The sequence below is a fragment of the Petromyzon marinus genome, chromosome 43 (assembly GCF_048934315.1).
Source record: "Petromyzon marinus isolate PM22_M1 ecotype Great Lakes invasive population chromosome 43, UKy_Petmar_22M1.pri1.0, whole genome shotgun sequence".
Lineage (NCBI taxonomy): Eukaryota > Metazoa > Chordata > Hyperoartia > Petromyzontiformes > Petromyzontidae > Petromyzon > Petromyzon marinus.
In genome coordinates, this window is record NC_133709.1 from 2,674,540 (window position 1) to 2,692,401 (window position 17,862).

Below are 17,862 nucleotides of genomic sequence, written 5' to 3' on the forward strand. Positions count from 1 at the left end.
TGTTTTATTCTCATTCTACGTGACTTTACCGAAAGAACCAAGAAGAAAAAAACAATATTCTGAACACATTTGTCAATAACTACCTCTTCTCTGGGATCACTATGGGCTGTGAGGAAGGGCTATTGCCCAAAACATCGCCGATCATCTACTTTTTCTTTCTAAGGAAGTGTTTTTGACGAATTTGTGAACTTTTTTTGTTTGTCATTTAAACAAGGAATTGCCCTGGCACATTCAAACCCAACGTGAATGCTTGCTGCTTTGTCGTTCCCAGACTTACACACATTCCACTTGGCAATTACAAGATATTGCAATATAATGAAGGCCAACCCACGGTTGAACTGTCGTTACTGGGTAAGGTTAAAGCAAGTAAAGTCAAGTTAATGTATTTATTACCGTCTACTCTCCAACACATAAGTGTGCTGAACTAGTAACGAATTGCCATGTTTTGTTTACGTGACAAAACCTTACTTCATTGGCTGTGTCGGGTGGTGGCGGGTTTAACGACACATTTATTTTCACGCGATCTAACCTAAAAACCTCTATTATTAACTTACGTAACCAGTTGAGAACTGAAAAGACCAAGAGCGACCTGAGACACCACAATTACAGAAGCGATACGAATACATAAAGTAGTGCAAGAAGCAAATAAACATCGGAGCAAAAACACAAGTGTGTCAGTCACGTGATAAATTGAAAATTTCACACAAACACGGTGGCTTTTGAAAGATCCCGTGATGCAATTGGAAAAGAGTTGGGCCGTAGTGTGCTGGCGTTTTGGCCCAACTTTGTCAAAAAATTTTTTTTTAACCTTCAGTTCCTCAATTGGGATTACATATCGCAACATCGCCCCCTACTGTAGAGACGACTGCGTACTAATTCTGCGAAACATCGTCCACCTCCTTGATAGCCTTGGCTGTAAGAATGCATTCCGATATGATTGTGTATACATGTGTATCACTGTATGGTATACTAGCTGCACTACTCAGCTTCGCCCGGGATTTGGATCCACCACGCGCGGCCGCCTTTGTCCCCCAAGTGGCGACGTTCACACACCACAGCAGTTACTCGTTTGAGACTGAGTCGATCTAGGGGAGGCCCAGGAGCGGTTGAAATCATCGTCACCGGTGGTGGCCGTGAGCGGGAATCGAACTCGGGTCGCCGGGTTCGTAGCGCGGCGCGCTAACCACTACACTACATTGCGTTACGCTTCCACGTGCGAGGGTCACGTGACAGATTTGACGTCACAGCTCACTTGCCGTGCAAAAAAAATATATACATTACACAAAAGTGTATTTTTATCATTTTTGCATGGTGTACAGTCTGGAAAGTACCCACATGGCAAATTTCAAGTTTGTTGCATGTCGGGAAGTACGCTAAACATTTTGAACAGACACACATATTCACAACTTTGCCTTTTATATATATGGAGATATACTGTAGCCATTGTGTATTCATATGTGTATCCTTTTAACGCGTAGATTTTCGCGACCAATATTATCCATAATACAGGGGTTTTGGGGGGGGGGGTTAGATCACGTAAATATAAATGTGTCGTTAAACCCACCACCAATCGACAGTAAGGTTTGACATATTCTGTTTTCGTGATAAACCTTACGAATTGGCTGTGTGGTGGCGGGTTTAAGGACATACTTACGCGAGCTATCCCCCCTGCATTATAGATGTGTATCCTGCATACTGGCTGTGTGTATAAAGTACAGGGCTCAGCGGTGGCGATATGCTAACTTCCTTGCCTGTTAAGAGGAGGTCGTGAAGGTTTCCCCGCCCCCTTCACATTTAAAAACGCGCGCTTACGAATATTTGGCTCGCTGTAAATGCTCCTTATGGCGGTACTCCTGGGTACCAAATAACACTGAATGCCCGAGGCAATCAAAAATATTTGATTCCTGGGACACTATGTTTTTTTTTTCCCCAGGGGCTCTAACTGAACCCCGTGACTGGGGTAACACAATCAATCCGAAATCGGTGGTGCCACTCCGCGATGTCGAAACGCAGCGTGGACGTTTTGCGCCGTCGAGGTGGTGGTGCATCGTAGTGTACAAGCTCGTCGAGATGAGTCGATTGCCGCATCGCCGACCATCAACAGATTAAAAGTGACTGGCATCACGGACATTATTTGCTTAGCCGGGGTGTACTATGGTATACCCCGGGGTACCGCCAAAAGGTTTCAATGTCCACGCGACAAAGTCGTCACTTCGTCGAGTTCGTCATTTGCGATCGCCAGGGTCGCTTCTGAATAAGTAATATATTAAAAAAACACGCTTTAGTGGAATGTACCAGTAATGGCAGAACTCCCACGACTCCAGTAAGTGGCCCCGAAGTTTGCCATAACGTCAGGTGACAGTGGACAATTACACCCAAGCCGAAACATAACATAAAAAATGTTTACAAATATTTATTTTGGATGATAGAATATAGTATTTTATCCCAACTGTAAATGTTGTGGATTCACTCTTCAACACACCGGTGGGCTAAAGTAGTGGACTATTTGTCTTTTGTCAACGTGACACTTTTTTGCTGATTGGCCGTGTCGGGTGGTGGAGGGTTACGACACATTTATAAATAACGCGATCTAACCCAAAAACCTTAATTATGAAGAATATAGTATTGTCATTGGTATGACATAAGTGTTGAGGCGTAAATGATGACTCGGAGGCAGATCTTCGTGTAAGGGCTTGCGCCAGTTGTTTTATTAAAGACCTATCTTTGCACACGACTCTGTGTACTGCCCACTCACTGCCTACACTCCACACCCCCGGGGGAAGATACTGGGGAGGTCCCTAGCACACCTGCAGGCTACCCTAGCCTGGTGCCAATTCCCCCCTACCCGGGGTCCCATCGCTCCCCCGGGGGAAGGGTACTGGGGAGGTCCCTAGCACACTTGCAGGCTACCCTAGCCTGGTGCCAATTACCCCCTACCCGGGGTCCCATCGCTCCCCCGGGGGAAGGGTACTGGGGAGGTCCCTAGGGTTCCAGCTTAAATACCCCAGGGAGACGTGGCGTCACCGTCCCGCTCCCTGTGCATGACGTCACTGTGCGTGACATCATCGTACCAGAGGGCGAGCGTGACATGACGTCACTAACTCCTACTCTACATCAGTATACCAAGTTTGCAGTCGATACCACATTGGGAAGTGGGTTAAAATTGAGTTACAAGATTTGAGGACGACAACAACAACAACAGAGAGAGTGAGTTAAAAGAAAGCGTGTAATAATAACAAAAAAGAAAGCCACGTGGGCTCGGTGGGAGGCCTTTTAATAACCCGGTTCAAAAAATAAATCGAATCAAATAAAAAAACCACGGCCCTTGTGATTGTTGGTTGTTGTTGTTGCACTGAAACGCCACAAGGTGGCCCCGTGTTTCTGTTGTGCCGGGTGCTGTTCCACCTTCGCGGCGTCCCCATTTGTGTCTGCGGCAGCGCGCTACAATTCTCCGTATAAATCGCCGCCGTTCATTAAAAATTAACTTTAAAAAAACTCATCCCTGGCGGGACGCGTTCTCATCTGAGCACTAGCGTCGCATTCCGCGACCCCCGTTTTGCCCGCCCGACCGAGCCGTCGTCGTCGCGTCGCGGGGGCCGCGCAGGAAAGCCGTAAAAAGCCTGGGCCTAACTAGCGCTGGTCGAATTGTGCGATCGTCTCACCCGCTCGCCTTCGTTGATTGGAAAGTGAACAAGCTTCGCCACAGCTGTTCGCAGTAATGTCAGGCGTTACTCGTGAAAGCGTACCCGTTTAAAACTCGCAGGCTGCAAACGCTTTCATTTGCCGTACTCACAATTGCGTGGTGGTGGTGGGGGGCACAGTTAACTTTTAATGGGGCTGCGCTGTTAGGCGTTGTGTGTGTGTGTTTTGTGTCGGGGTTGTCGTGATGCGATGTCTCTTTGAGTCGGTTCACGCTCTTTAATTGGGTGAAACCATGGCCGGTGGTGATCAGACAAGTCCAATAAGCGTCATTCTCGTGAGCTCGGGCAGTCGGGGCAACAAACTGCTCTTTCGTTACCCGTTCCAACGTCAGAAAGAGCAGTTCCAGGCTGCCACTAGTGAGTTTGCGATCGTAAACAACATCCTTCATCAAGATCATCATCACCACCACTACCACAGCCTTCATTAAGATCATCATGATTAACAACAAATGTGTAGCGTTCATATCACTTCCATTATCACCAACATAATAGCATCCACCATCACATCGTCAAAGCCAGCAGAAGCACCACAATTATTTTCACAGCCATCAATATCCAATCATTCCATCCATCATAACCAACCACTTGACCATCATTACCACCATCATTCACCACCATCACCACCACTACTAGCCATCAGCATCACCACCACCATTGTCACACCTGTTTTCGCAATCATGATCACATACATTACAATCATCACCACCTTGTTGATGGGCCACTGCTACATGGGCACCATAATGATGAAGACTACTGTAATCTAGAAAAGCATACTTATTCAGCCATTGTCCACCGAAAACACGTGTGTATTTCGCTAAATATATATTGCTGTACAATTCAGATGTTAGCATTTTCTCAGTCGACAGATTGTCATGTATTGTAACTACCAATGCTAATAAAATACTCATTGTTATGCAGTAACCTTCACTGATTTACTATCTGAATTGCAACGTAAGTTGCATTACTGCCCCATTCATGAGTATGCTAAACGTGTTTACATTTTAATTTCCCGTTAGGTCTGATAAATTTATGTTAGTTATTTACCACAAAATCGTTTGTCAATTAAATGTTAATGTGTCCAGCAAAGTTCACGGTGGTGAATTTCGGTATCCAGATAACCAAATTTAACTTTTGCAAATTGGCCAGCAGGCGTGCCAGCCACCAGGACATCCATCCGTTGTCATGAATGGTGGTGGGATGGTGAATAATATAATGGGTCATTGTTCGTGGCTTACGATGCAGGCAAGCACAGGAGCCCGTTTGCACTGCACACACCCAGCGAACCCGAGGACCAGGATGGAGACGTGAGGTATGGTTGCTCTGCAACAACGTGTTCCCTGGGAGATACTTAACAAATAGTGTGCGCTAAGTGTTTTGCGGTCACTTGTTACATTTTTGTTGCATTCGTCGTCATTTTTTTCTCGTATAATATGATCGCTTAGTGTGTTAAAGTGAGTTTTTTTTATATATATAAATGCTAAACACGTAAAATATTTGTTTTGCTTGTGCTGTTTTTTCATGTCCACAAATGCCCTTTTTCAGAGAGCAAACCGCTTCTGTAAGTGAGAGTGATGAGCAGGTGGTAGCAGGGTAAGATGCCGACCTTGAGAAATGTGCCTTCTCGTCAATCGCTGCACTTCAAACAGGGCCAAAGCTGGACTTCATTTACATTAAAGCAAAATCTGTTCCTGGAGGCCCCCCCCCCCACTTCCAAGTGTGTAGGTACAGAACTAACATAAAACGTTGTGAAAAGGTAGCAATGTTCTACACTTGGGGATTCAAACTTCTGAAAAGTAACTTTGTCCCAAACTAAATGGAGTCCAGGCGTGGTTCTGCCTGAATTTTTGTCCTCATGAGACTAACTGCAGGCTTCGGATTCCAATGCTGCCTACAATGATTCAGAATTAGTTTTTTTGAACATCACCATTGTCCGTAGAAATCCATGGAATGGGGCAAATTTGCTTATCCACTGTAACAAACACTTTTTTTTAAGTAGGCCAATTATGTTTTAGCCACATGATGTGTGCGGGCATCACAGTGCAAACTTGGCACATTTGAAAATCTACCCACAATTTTCTCAATTGGGGTTATACATATCGATTTAACCCCTACTACGAGACTACTGCAGACTGAAACATAGTACCTTCATGATTGCCTTGCAGGATAAGAATGGCACGGATCCCAAAGGTAATCATGATTTTATTTGATTTGCAGATGCAGCTGAACTCACTTATTTGTATTTGTCAAATATCACCCTTGTGTTTTGCAAAACCTCTGAGTGATCAGCTGGATTATTTAAGTAGGAAAGGTAAGATGGCATGTCATTTCAAATGTGGAAAGGCCTTTTTTGGCTTCACATTTGCTACATTCACATGTTTCTATCGGACAATGGTCGTAAAACAACAATTATTTTGTCTTATGCAAACAATTATAATCATATTGCAGTACAATAATTATAATAAAATTGCAGAATAAACCTGATTGGGTTTAGTCAATAATATAGTAATTTTGCACAGGGCGTTGGTGATGCACTTTTTGTCCATGAATTGTTACACGATTGTGCACACTTCATTCTTCCAGTCTCACGTCCACCTTTCAAATGTGTGTGTGTCACAAATTTGGGTTCACTAGGTGATATGGTTATTACTGGGTATTTTTTGATGAGCGTACAGTTCCATGTGGATTTGACTGGTGCGTGAAGTATTTTTGCTGTTTCTAAATGCACCTGTATCTCAAGTTGCTGTTCAATAAGGTGGGCCATTTGATTTTTTTTTTCAATCAAAGATGCCAAGCACAGCCCTAAACGTCTATAGCGCAAAGCTGGCAACAACTAAAATCACTAATGCAGTATTGGTTCAGTGGATATTGTCAGAACTGGAGTGGTGATTAATAACGAGGAGGGAGAATTTTGTATTTAGGAAAATTATTATGGGGAAAAGTTGATTACATAAGTTGTAGAGTTACATTTTAGAAGCGAATTTGTAACAATAAAATAATATATATGAACATTCCTGTGAAATGCAGGTAAATCTCAAACATTGTATAAGAGCCTGCAAAGCAATAGTTGCCATTTAAAGTGCACACAAGAGCATAGTGAAATCCACACTAAAATAAGGGCCCCTTGTATTGAACGAGGTAAGCTGTTATTAAAAAAATGTTATTCATATTTTCGGTGGGGGCCAATATGGGCAGCTGAGCACGGTGAGATGTTAGAGCCTTTAAGTGTGAAACCGCGTTGGCTTTCCTCTGATGAGACAGTTTACCTCACGGTACACATTAGTCTCCCAGAGTAAAAAAAACACAACGCTTGGGGATTCCACCGTTATATGTAAATGCATTGGTAAAGATTGTAGAAAGATAAACGAGTGCTATTTTAAAAGCTCATGCAATTCATGCTTGCATGTAAAAGATTTTCACTTTTATCATCATGATTGAGCTGTGCACATTTCGCTTGGCTTCAATTTGTACTTGATTCCTCGCAAGCACTGGATTATTTTACGCACACTGCTGATTGTAAGTGTGCGCCGATTGAAAAAGCCAAACATTTTATTTCTCTGCATCTCCTAAAAGTAAGCCACGCTCATCATTCACTAATGCATTTCACCCATTCACTGCCTAGTTAAATTTTTTGTTAAATCAAAATGCAAAAAAAAATTGTTCTGATCATACCTGATATGAGACTGCATATGTACTTGATTGTACACATAATGTATTTTGCATATATTTTTTCCTGTTCCAGCTATTATCATAGGTTAACAGTAATTGGTGAAGATTGATGATAATATACATACCTTGGTGAAACCAATATTTTATTAGCTGTAATATTAATAACAATAAATGCTTAATGCCTTAAAATATCTCTCCATCCGAGTTGTGTTAAAGTGTCTACGGGTGTTCGTCTCCGACTGATGAGAGAGCGACCCTTGCTTGGATGCCCCTTCAACGCGTTGTGCGCTGGCGTGCGTGCAGGTTTTCTGATGTTATTCTGGCCACAATCTTGGCGCCCAAGTCTGAGCTGTGTGGCAAGCGGTTTGAGCTGAAGATTGACAATGTCCTCTTCGTGGGGCACCCGACCCTCCTGCAGCACTCGCAGCTGCCACAGGTTTGTTCAGCCAAGTGGAGGCAAAGCCTAGCCCGTACGAACATTAACGCTGATTGTCAAAGCTCACCTTTGTTGAACCTGCAGTAATCCTATAGAAGTCGGAAGATTGGTCAATTAAGTTAGTTGATCGACTACCCTTTTTGTGATCGATTACCTAGGCCCTCTTAAAAATGGCTGCCACCCCCCACATCCTACCTGTCGAAGGTAGGAAACCCCCAGAGGCCACACCCAGCGTGACGTGACATGATGCCGATGGCGTCACTAAGCCCTACCCATCACCTAACTTTCAGCAGCATGAGTGAGAAGAGGGGTGAGGCTTCTTCAGTATATTTACATGTTATCCAATTAGTCCAGTAAGCAGACCGATATCCAGTAGAGTAATCAATTTTGACTTAAAACTTTCGTGACTGCAGGAATTCATATTCTTTGGTTCTTTCGGTAAAGTCACGTTGATAGAAAAAAATAAGAATAAAAAGAAAGTGAATAAAAGTTAAAAATATAAAATAAAAACTAAAAAACACTAATGTAGACTATAGTCTGGTTCTTAATCGGAGTGAGTGTACTGGCAGTCTATAATGTGGACTGTAGCCTGGTTATTAAGTTGGGTGAGTGTATTGGCAGTCTATAATGTAGGCTGTAGCAATGGTTATTAAGCTTGGTGAGTGTACTGGCAGTCTATAATGTAGACTGTAGCCTGGTTTGTAAGCATAAAAACCAGGCTACGGTCTGCATAGTCTACATTATAGACTGCCAGTACACTCACCAAGGTTAAGAACCAGGCTACAGTCTACATTATAGACTGCCAGTATGCTCACAGAGGTTAAGAATCAGGCTACAGTCTACATTATAGACTGGCAGTACACTCACCCAGCTTAATAACCATCGCTACAGTCTACATTATAGACTGGCAGTACACTCGCCAAGGTTAAGAACCAGGCTACAGTCTACATAGTGTTTTTTTTATTTTTATTATTTTTTCTATCTACGTGACTTTACCGATAGAACCAAAGAATAAGAGTAATCAATTCCTTAAATCATCGGGTAGATTGGCTATATAATCCTATCATTAACGCAGGTTATACAAATCTACACTGTTGGCGATACCTTGTGTCTGTATGAATTAGCGCACCGTTCTTTGTCATGTGAAGTTTGTTTTTCTCAAAAGGTTTCCAAGACAGATCCATCTCCCAAACGAGAAACTCCAACTATGATCCTGTTCAACGTGGTGTTTGCGCTGAGAGTGAGTGGCACACATGGCAACCAATGCAGTAAAATATAGAGGACAGGAGATCTCCACTTTAGCCTCTCACTCCACAGGATGCTTGGGTCACTGGTGATGGGGATTCTATACGTACAAGTGTTTAGCTAGCATGCCTCTATGAATCTGGCCACCTGAGTTTGATCCCTGGCTATGGATAATATCAGTGGTAGTGACATCTGTGCTGGTCCTGGGAAAAATCTGCTCAAATAACCACAATAACCAGTAGCAGATTGATACGTAAAATAACTTGCATGAGACATGAAATTTACTACTATAATGAGCCAAGAATGTCTGTGTCCCCCATGCGTGACGGCACTCTACGTCGACCAGCCCCCCTCATTAATAATCATGAACAGGTTACGTCCTCCACATGGACCCCCCTTCCATTAATAATATTTAGCTGGTGACATCACTCCACATGGGGGGGGTGAGGCGCCTCCTCCCCCCTCCTCAGCATCAACTCACAACCCTCACTACAAAGGCAGAACCCTTACGTCACGTGATCTCCGTAACGCTATTGAGACATAGAAGTAAAAAGGACGTCATGATGAACAAGGGATTATAACCTTTAAATGAAATAAGTCTGTCACCGCGGCCTTACAAATTGCACACATGGATTCAATGAATATCACGTCGCGATCTGCTTTTCGCTTGCAAGTTTCAGATTTACTGCAATACACCCGTCTTTGGACGGGCAAAAGGCTAGTCTTTTATAATTGTAGGCTGAATCTGCCCTTGATGTGAAACCAAAAACATCTGAGTCTTAATATTTATAGCTCAAATAGCAACATATTACGTTTTGAATTGTTCAAGGTAAATATAGGCTTCCATCTCTCCATGCCTGTTTGCAAGTTTTTTTTATTTTTTGTTCGTGTTTGTGAACGACCATGTTTATGAACCATATGTCACAGAAAATTGGTATATTACTTTTTATTATCAAGTTCAGCTTTCAAACGCACTCCAACCTGCTCCCGTGCGCCTTATTATTTAATCATTTTTATTCCAGTCTGCCTTCATTATCTGTCCTAGGTATACATAATCTGCTCTCTTTCCAGTTGTGTCCCTCCTACAGACATCTCCAAACGTTTAGCAGATGTGTTGGATTGTGAGCTCTCTTTTGCTTACAAGCTCTGCTGTTGGTCATCCCGAAGTTTGTCCTCTACTTTGGGGCAGCAATTACAAATGTTCGTGCGCGTGCGATGTCTATTGCTGCCCTGGCCCTCAGGCCCACGCGGACCCGTCGGTGCTGGGCTGCATGCACAACCTGTCGCGACGCATGGCGGTGGCACTGCGGCATGAGGAGCGGCGCTGCCAGTACCTGACACGGGAGGCCAAGCTGATGCTGGCCGTGCAGGACGAGATCTCTGCCCTGCACGACGGTGCGGTTCGCTCACAAAGACAAAGATCCTCCTCTACAGCTTTAACAGACTGTTGGGGCAAGTGCTGTTAGTGGGCACCTATGAAGGCCGGAACAGCACCACGCCCGACCGCCTTTGTCTCCCCAGTGGCGATATTTACACACCGCACCAGGTACTCACTTTTGAGGCTTAGTCGACCTAGAGAAAGCCCAGGACCAGTTCAGATAATTGTCACTGGTGTTGGACTCGGGCGGGAATCGAATTCGGGTCACCAGGTCCGTAGCGAAGCGTGCTAACACTACCCTACCGTGTGTGGTTTGCTCACACACACGCACACACACACTCCCTGCTACGCCCTCCCACTGTACTGAGTAGAGTTCAGGTCGATTAGTCGATTCAATTCATTCAGTTTAATGTTTACATTTAAATATAGTCGACAACTTTTTTTTGTGATGGAATGCTTGGGTCTTATAAAAACTAACTGCGACCGCCCTTCGATGCTGCCTGCAGAACGTGGGAAATCCCTGACGAGCCACTTCCAGGGTGACGCGGCTGATCATGCCTATGGCGTCTCCAAGCCAAGTCCATCGCCTCCCATGCAGTGGCACGTGTGCCGACACATGTTTGGCTTTTAATGTAACTATTTTCATGCTGTGTAATCGGTTGAGTCATCGAGCTGATAATCGCTGGAGTAATCCATCATTTAAATAATCGGATAACCCAACTATGCTCCTGAGCAACTTTCCGAATGGATAAGGTCAGCATATCGAGGACATTGAAAATACCAAACCCCTGTCTCGGCAGCTAAAAGGTCAGACACCCTGTACAGGGTGTGAAGGGGACAATCGAGTGGGCGGCATCACTGTGCTTTCTGTTCTCTGCCACAAGCTGTCAGTTTTGCGTGCCCTGCCGCCTGTCAGAGAACGTGAATACGGTTGCTTCAGAGTCTCATGATGACGCTCCGCGGTGTTAAGGCGTGCAACCGTTTTTAATTCGCTCATTGTTGTGTTCTTGCCCATGCAGGCAGTCCTCCGCCTTCTCCCTTCCACCACATCCTGCCTAAAAGCAAGCTGGCTCGGGACCTAAAGGAGGCCTATGACAAGTATGCTTGCTTGCCGCAGCACGACCAACTCAGAGTGCATGAGGAATGCGGTGTGGTAGGCTCCTTTCGCAGATGCCTTTTAATCCCATTTTTCTGAAAACTCTTGTTACAAGAGAGAGAATGAATGGACTGAATCATTGCTTAAGTGCACAAGAGGCTGCATGACTGCCCCCTTGTGGAATATGAACCATGTGCTTTTGTGTATTCAATAAACGCCCCTATCAGAGTTGTTGAAGGCTTGTAGATTGTAAACACAAATGGGGCTCTGTATGAATTGTCTTAACGTTATCATTCTTGCGAGCAGAAGAATTAAAAAATCTGAAAAATAGCGGGAATGCTGGGGCAGATAGTGTTAAGTCGTTATTACTATACATTCACAAATGGGGAAATCTTTAGTTGTTATACAGGGTGTGTCTTTTAAATTATAGCCAAAGTAACGTTATTTCACTATACTTGGGTATATCTTTTAAAGATGCACCCTGCATAACCAGAATGTTCACAGCCACCTGAATTTTAATGAACGTTTGGATGGTGTTAGAACAGAATGAGATGCTGTGTGTTTCTTCTCCAGCCTCTGTTCCACAGGTTTGGTGCAGCTATACATCAACAACTGGCTGGAAGTCAGCTTCTGCCTGCCTCACAAGGTGCACAAAATCAGCAACAACTACATCTCGCCCGAGGCAATAGAAAGGAGCCTAAAGTCAATACGGTTAGTGCAAGGGTGCTCGTATGTATGTATGTGTGTTGAACTTCTTTCGCACTGTACGTAGCCAACCGTGCTAATCGGAGGTGCGGAGGAAGGCCAACAAACTCAACACAAAAAGCAGTTGAGTTTTCAATCTAGATTGAAAAGTGCATAGCTCTAGTGGCCTCCTAATTTCAGAAGGAAGAGCCTTCTGGATGGCCTCAGAAGCACATCTGAAAGTGTGCGATGCAGTGACCATCTTTGTTCGATGGTCTATCCAAGAATGTCTCTTACAAGTCCAGAATGTTCACAGCCACCTGATCATAGCCTACATGTTTGTCAAACCTTTACCTTTTTGGCATGAAAAAAATTATTGCGTAACAAGTATATCTCATCAAACCTGGTCTCCTTTTCTCTCCACTACCCCCTCACCCTGTGCCCATCCAAGCGATCACATAGCACTCCGACACTAAACCCTCTCTGCAAATAAACAACCTTCTTGAACTGCTCACCAACACCACATCCACACTCTCCCATCACAGTCCACGCAGTCACCTTCCACACAGCACCCTATCCACCCTGATTTGTATTCCCTGTTTTCTGTATATTTTCGCCCCACGTGCAGTCCCTACCATGCGCTGCTATTGCTGGGTGAGGAGAAGTCGCTGCTGAGTCAGTTGCCGGCCGACAGCTCCCCGTCGCTGGTGCGGCTCATCAAAGTGACGTCACCCATGAAGACGCTGCAGCAGCTGGCGCAGGATGCTGACCTAGCATTGCTGCAGGTGAGGTGGACGTGTGTCAGCTACGGTGAAAATGGCATTCGCGACAGGAGCAGGCTATGCCATGCTGTGTAGATGCTGCCGTGGTGTAATAGTTAGCACAATTACCATGCCATCCACAGGGGTCGCCAGTTCGATCACGGCTGATGATGAATGCTTTCCGAGCAGCACAATTAGATGGTGTCACATGACGTATTATGAGTGACATTGGGACATGGCACCACAGTGATGTCATCGCAAGGCACGAATATGGCATGTGATGTCATTGCCTTGTCCAAAAAGGCATTGAGTTAATCCTTGTTTTATTATTACTTGGACAACCCTTTGATTAATTTGGCCAGTTTTCTATAGGGTAAAACCCGAATAGTAACACGACTTTTATTCATATTGGATCATCCCAATGACAGTGACACCATATTACAGACAGATGGACGGGTGTACAGACGGACAGACAGAGTTCTCGCATCAACACTTTCAACCTGATTTGGAAATTGTTGGAAAAGGGACCTTTTGTATGTAATTAGCACTCCTGCTAAGGCTGAAAATTGTCTTTTTTTTGCCCGCGCCTGTCAGGTGTTCCAGCTGGCGGCGCACCTGGTGTACTGGGGCAAAGCCACCGTAATCTACCCACTGTGTGAGACCAACGTCTATATGCTGTCGCCCAGCTCCAACACGTACATGTGTGTACACGCACACATCGATGGGAGGATTGCGTGGTATTGTGGGTGTTAATATGTTGCTCTTCCATACACAGCTGTGGATTATGGTGTGTCGTTTGAAGTCATGTGTTGCAGCATTCCAAATCATGTTTTGGTTAAGCTGTATGGCAGCCATCTAGGCATATGCTTCACGGGCCTGAGTAACACAACAAGCCAATGCATGCTTATACGAGCCGGACTCTGACCAGTCAGCAGGCACTGACTGCGTGTTTCACCTTGAGACTTGGAACCAGACATGATCGCGTTGGTGATCAGACATGATCTCGTTGGTGATCAGACACGCACGCTCCAGAGTAATTGTGTGCCACTCGTGTGCGCAGACACTCGCCGTACTCGGAGCAGTTTGCGCAACAGTTCCCTGGGTGCGAGCTGTCCACCACCCTGACCGAGTTCTCCCTGCCTACGCCGCTTGCGGAGCACCGTAACCCGCTTGGCACACCGGTGCAGCAGGTGCAGTCATCGCTGGGAGCGCATGGCACCACGCAGGCATACAAGGGGAACTAAGGTCATTCACCAGGGGACCACACCGATTTGTGTGGATTGTTTAGTGCAAGGGAGGACGGATGTCTATGAAATCGGTGCATAGAAGGCAGACATTGGTATGTAATAGGTATGCTATACACACAATCCATGTAAGAGGGACAACAACATACATTACTAACATTTTCAGGCAGAAAGCATGGACACACGAGGGGGTCTGTGATGTACGCATAGGAAACACAAAGAATGGTAAAGCGCACGCCAGGGTACATACGAGAACGTGCAGTCACTTGCTTTTGCCATTGCTGCCGGCAGACCCAGCTGGTGCACACGGTGATGTGGATGCTGCAGCGGAGGATGCTGATGCAGCTGCACACGTACGTGTGCCTGATGGTGCCTGCTGGCGAAGAGAGCGCCAGCTCCAGCGGGGGAAGCGGCGGTGGTGGTGACGGCGAGCTGCAGTGTGCGGGTGGCGTGGCGCGTGCAATTGCCTGTGCCTTCTCGGCGCCCACCGCGCTTGTCTTCGGCTCCCCACGTAAGCGAAGGAGGACCTGCCGCGTCCAAATTGCACGAAGTGAATGTGCAGCAAATTTAAAGCCATTATTATTCACATGGGTTTGGCTTCACGAGGACTGAAACTAAAACAATTATACATTGATAAATCGAATCTGTAATGTCTCCATCCTTGTATTCGTTTAATTTTTACTGATGCTGTTGTTAATCGCGACGTTACCGTTTAAACATACTTTCAGCAAACCATTGCTGAGTATCATAACCTTTTCAGAAGGGTACTGCATTGGGATACTTTGGCCAGTTTCACTTTTTTTTGTGGGAGAAAACGAGGCTGCCTGGATAAAACTCACACCTATGAGGTGATAGGTTCACACATCCATTTGCAGTGATGCCATCTATTGGTCACTTCATCGGCCAGTAAGTTTGAGAGTTTCATAATTATAAGTGTCCAGTTACCCCATGCCTCAAAAGTACTGGATTACAGGTGTGCGCCACCAGACCCAGCTCCGAAATAGACGTCAGTGGTAACTGCGCTGTGTACTTCGGTCTTAGTTGTCTACGAATACGAGTCGTTTTCATACCTTTCTGTCATCAGCGAGCAGCGATGATCTTACCCTGACGAGTCCCAGCCTCGAAGCGTCGAGCGTGGAGCTGGGCGCGTGCGGCGAGGACTCACCCGTGAACCGGCGCGTCACCGAGAACCTGTTGGCCAGCCTGCCCGAGCACGAGCGCAGCTGCATTAACGCCGTGCCCGCCGCTCACAACCCCGAGGATCTGCGGCTCTTCGCAAGGTTAGACCACAACACCGCCTCCACTGATATCGAGGTACATTATTGCGATATCAGTTTCCCATTAACCTTTTAATTGTATTCCTAATTTGTATTTGCTTTGCTGTACTTGTATGTTATTGCATATTGCATATTCCATTGTGCCTTCATTGTTGTCAGTGTCTATTTTATCCTCATGGATTGTTTATTTGTGTCCCCTGTAAAGTGCTTTAAGTTACTTCCCAATTTAAAAGTCTTGAGTGACACGTGTGCCTCGCTGCTTGCCTCGCTGCTTGCCTCATGCAGGCTGCTGCCATACTTCCGAGGACACCACCATCTGGAGGAAATCATGTACCACGAGAACGTGCGGCGTTCCCAGCTACTCACGCTCATCGACAAGTTCCGCAGTGTGCTGGTGGTGCTCACTCACGAGGACCCCATCATCTCTATCTTTCACTCGCCCACAGAGTGACTAACCCGACTGGAATATCTGCACGAACCACCGAGCAACTCATGCGCGGCTCAAACCGCACGTCCTGCGGTCCTGCACTCGTCGAGAGCCTATTCCCGCATTCAGATCCTGAGAGGACCTGCATGATGTTTGTTTACCAAGGCATTTATCAAAAATACTGCCTTAAAAAGAAAAAAATATATAATCAACAAGTATTCGGGTAGTGGCGTATCTTTGTATAAAATACATTTTCATAATGGGTTAATTGAATGCCAACTAATTCGGCAAATGTGTTAGTTCATCTGAGCAGCTCAGATTGTCCTCTATGGGCGATAGCCATATGATATAGTTGAATGTGTTTGCAGTAACGACGACTCTGTTTTAGTTACATTGACAATATAACTGAGGTGTATTACTCAGTCATGGTTCTAAGCTGTGCTCCACAATCACTTTTCATGGCTTTACCACTTGCTGAGTGAACTCCTGTCACCTCAATGCATACGATTTAACACGAAATTTTATTTTATTATTTAACTCTTCCATTAGAAGTACAAAATTATGCGTGCCCACGGGATTGTGGTTAATACGCAGATACGATTGGAATTGTTGTATAAGTGCCAGTTACATGAAGATGCTTCATGTGTTACATGTCAAGATTGATGTTGCAGAAATGTTACTGCCAAGCGTTTTGATGTGTTTCAAAAGTAAATGCTGCTGCTTTAACTACAGTACATATGAGGTTTTTCTTTGTTTGGGGAGCGTCTGTAAAATATTTCTCCAATATCAACTTTTACACCTTCACCTTGTACAATACCCAAACACAATGTGTTAGTTTAAATCAAATGGCATACAATATTGTACACAGGTGATATTGAGTAGATGAACACTGCTCGTTTAGAAAATAATGCAAGCACCCATTGTTATCTAAATATTTTGCAGATGAGGTGTGACCGATGTTTTTTTTAATCGGTATTTGATAAAGCTATCGTCAGCAGGAAGCAAGCCTAAAAAAACATACATAATATAACCATTGTCTTGCATATATGCATTGTCTTGCATGTATGCAAAGACAATGCATATATTATCAGAGTATGTTTTTTGTTTGTATTTTGACCACAAGTATTGTGGTTAATACAGACATGATTCCTTGTAAAAGGTTTCAGTTTGGTGTTTTAACATCTCAACACAGCTGTTTTGTTGCCAGAAAAAAGGGGGAAAACCTGTTCTCAAACCTAATACAAAACCACATGATCAAAAGTTCGTAGTCAGTAGACGTGCAAGAAAACTACTTCTTTGGTCCACTTTCCCTTGTGTGAGTTTTAACACGCAGGAGGCTTTCGTGACCAATATCATCCATAATAGTTTTTTTTTGGGTTAGATCGCGTAAATATCTAAATGTGTCGTTAAACCCGCCACCACCCGACACAGCCAATTAGTAAGGTTTGTCACATCAACAGAACGTGGCCAATTCGTCACTAGTACAGCAACACCGCTGTGTGTTCGAGAGCCAAGTCACAACATTTACAATCTGCGTGTACGACGTTTCGCCAGTAATTACGCGATCGAGTTGAGCTGCGATGGAATGAGAGAGAGAGGGGGGTGATGAGTCAATGAGGGAATCGATGAGCGAATGAAAGATTTTGAGAGGTTCCAGCGAGAGGATTGATTGAATGAGTGAAAAGGAATGAGTTACGATTGAATGAGCGGGTGGGGGGGTGGTGGGAGTCAATGAGATAAGCTATGAGCGAATAAAAGCACAGAGGTTTGAGTAAGAGGAATGATTGAATGAATGAGTGATAACGAATGAGTTACGATTAAATGAGGGATGGGGGTGGTGGTGGGGTAGGGGTGGTGGTGGGGTGGTGGTGGGGTAGGGGGGGTGGTGGTGGGGGTGGTGGTGGGGGTGGTGGTGGGGGTGGTGGTGGTGGTGGGGGTGGTGGTGGT

At 45.0% G+C, this 17,862-nt stretch overlaps 1 protein-coding gene across 2 annotated transcripts; it reads left to right on the forward strand.

Moving 5' to 3' along the window:
* The first annotated feature begins 3,334 nt into the window (after nucleotides 1-3,334).
* Nucleotides 3,335-16,641, forward strand: NPRL3 (NPR3 like, GATOR1 complex subunit). 2 transcript variants are annotated; one of them, XM_032970303.2, is made up of 14 exons: nucleotides 3,335-4,058; nucleotides 4,944-5,010; nucleotides 5,244-5,291; nucleotides 7,671-7,803; nucleotides 8,969-9,043; nucleotides 10,290-10,443; nucleotides 11,446-11,524; nucleotides 12,096-12,233; nucleotides 12,835-12,991; nucleotides 13,562-13,668; nucleotides 14,028-14,157; nucleotides 14,503-14,722; nucleotides 15,296-15,491; nucleotides 15,774-16,641. In XM_032970303.2, exons 1-14 carry the CDS (start codon nucleotides 3,935-3,937, stop codon nucleotides 15,937-15,939), a joined length of 1,794 nt encoding a protein of 597 aa, XP_032826194.1. In that variant the 5' UTR covers nucleotides 3,335-3,934; the 3' UTR covers nucleotides 15,940-16,641. The 2 variants fall into 2 exon arrangements, with proteins under 2 accessions (XP_032826194.1, XP_032826195.1); XM_032970304.2 differs by lacking the exon at nucleotides 5,244-5,291 and having other exon boundaries at nucleotides 3,337-4,058.
* Nucleotides 16,642-17,862: the final 1,221 nt, after the last annotated feature.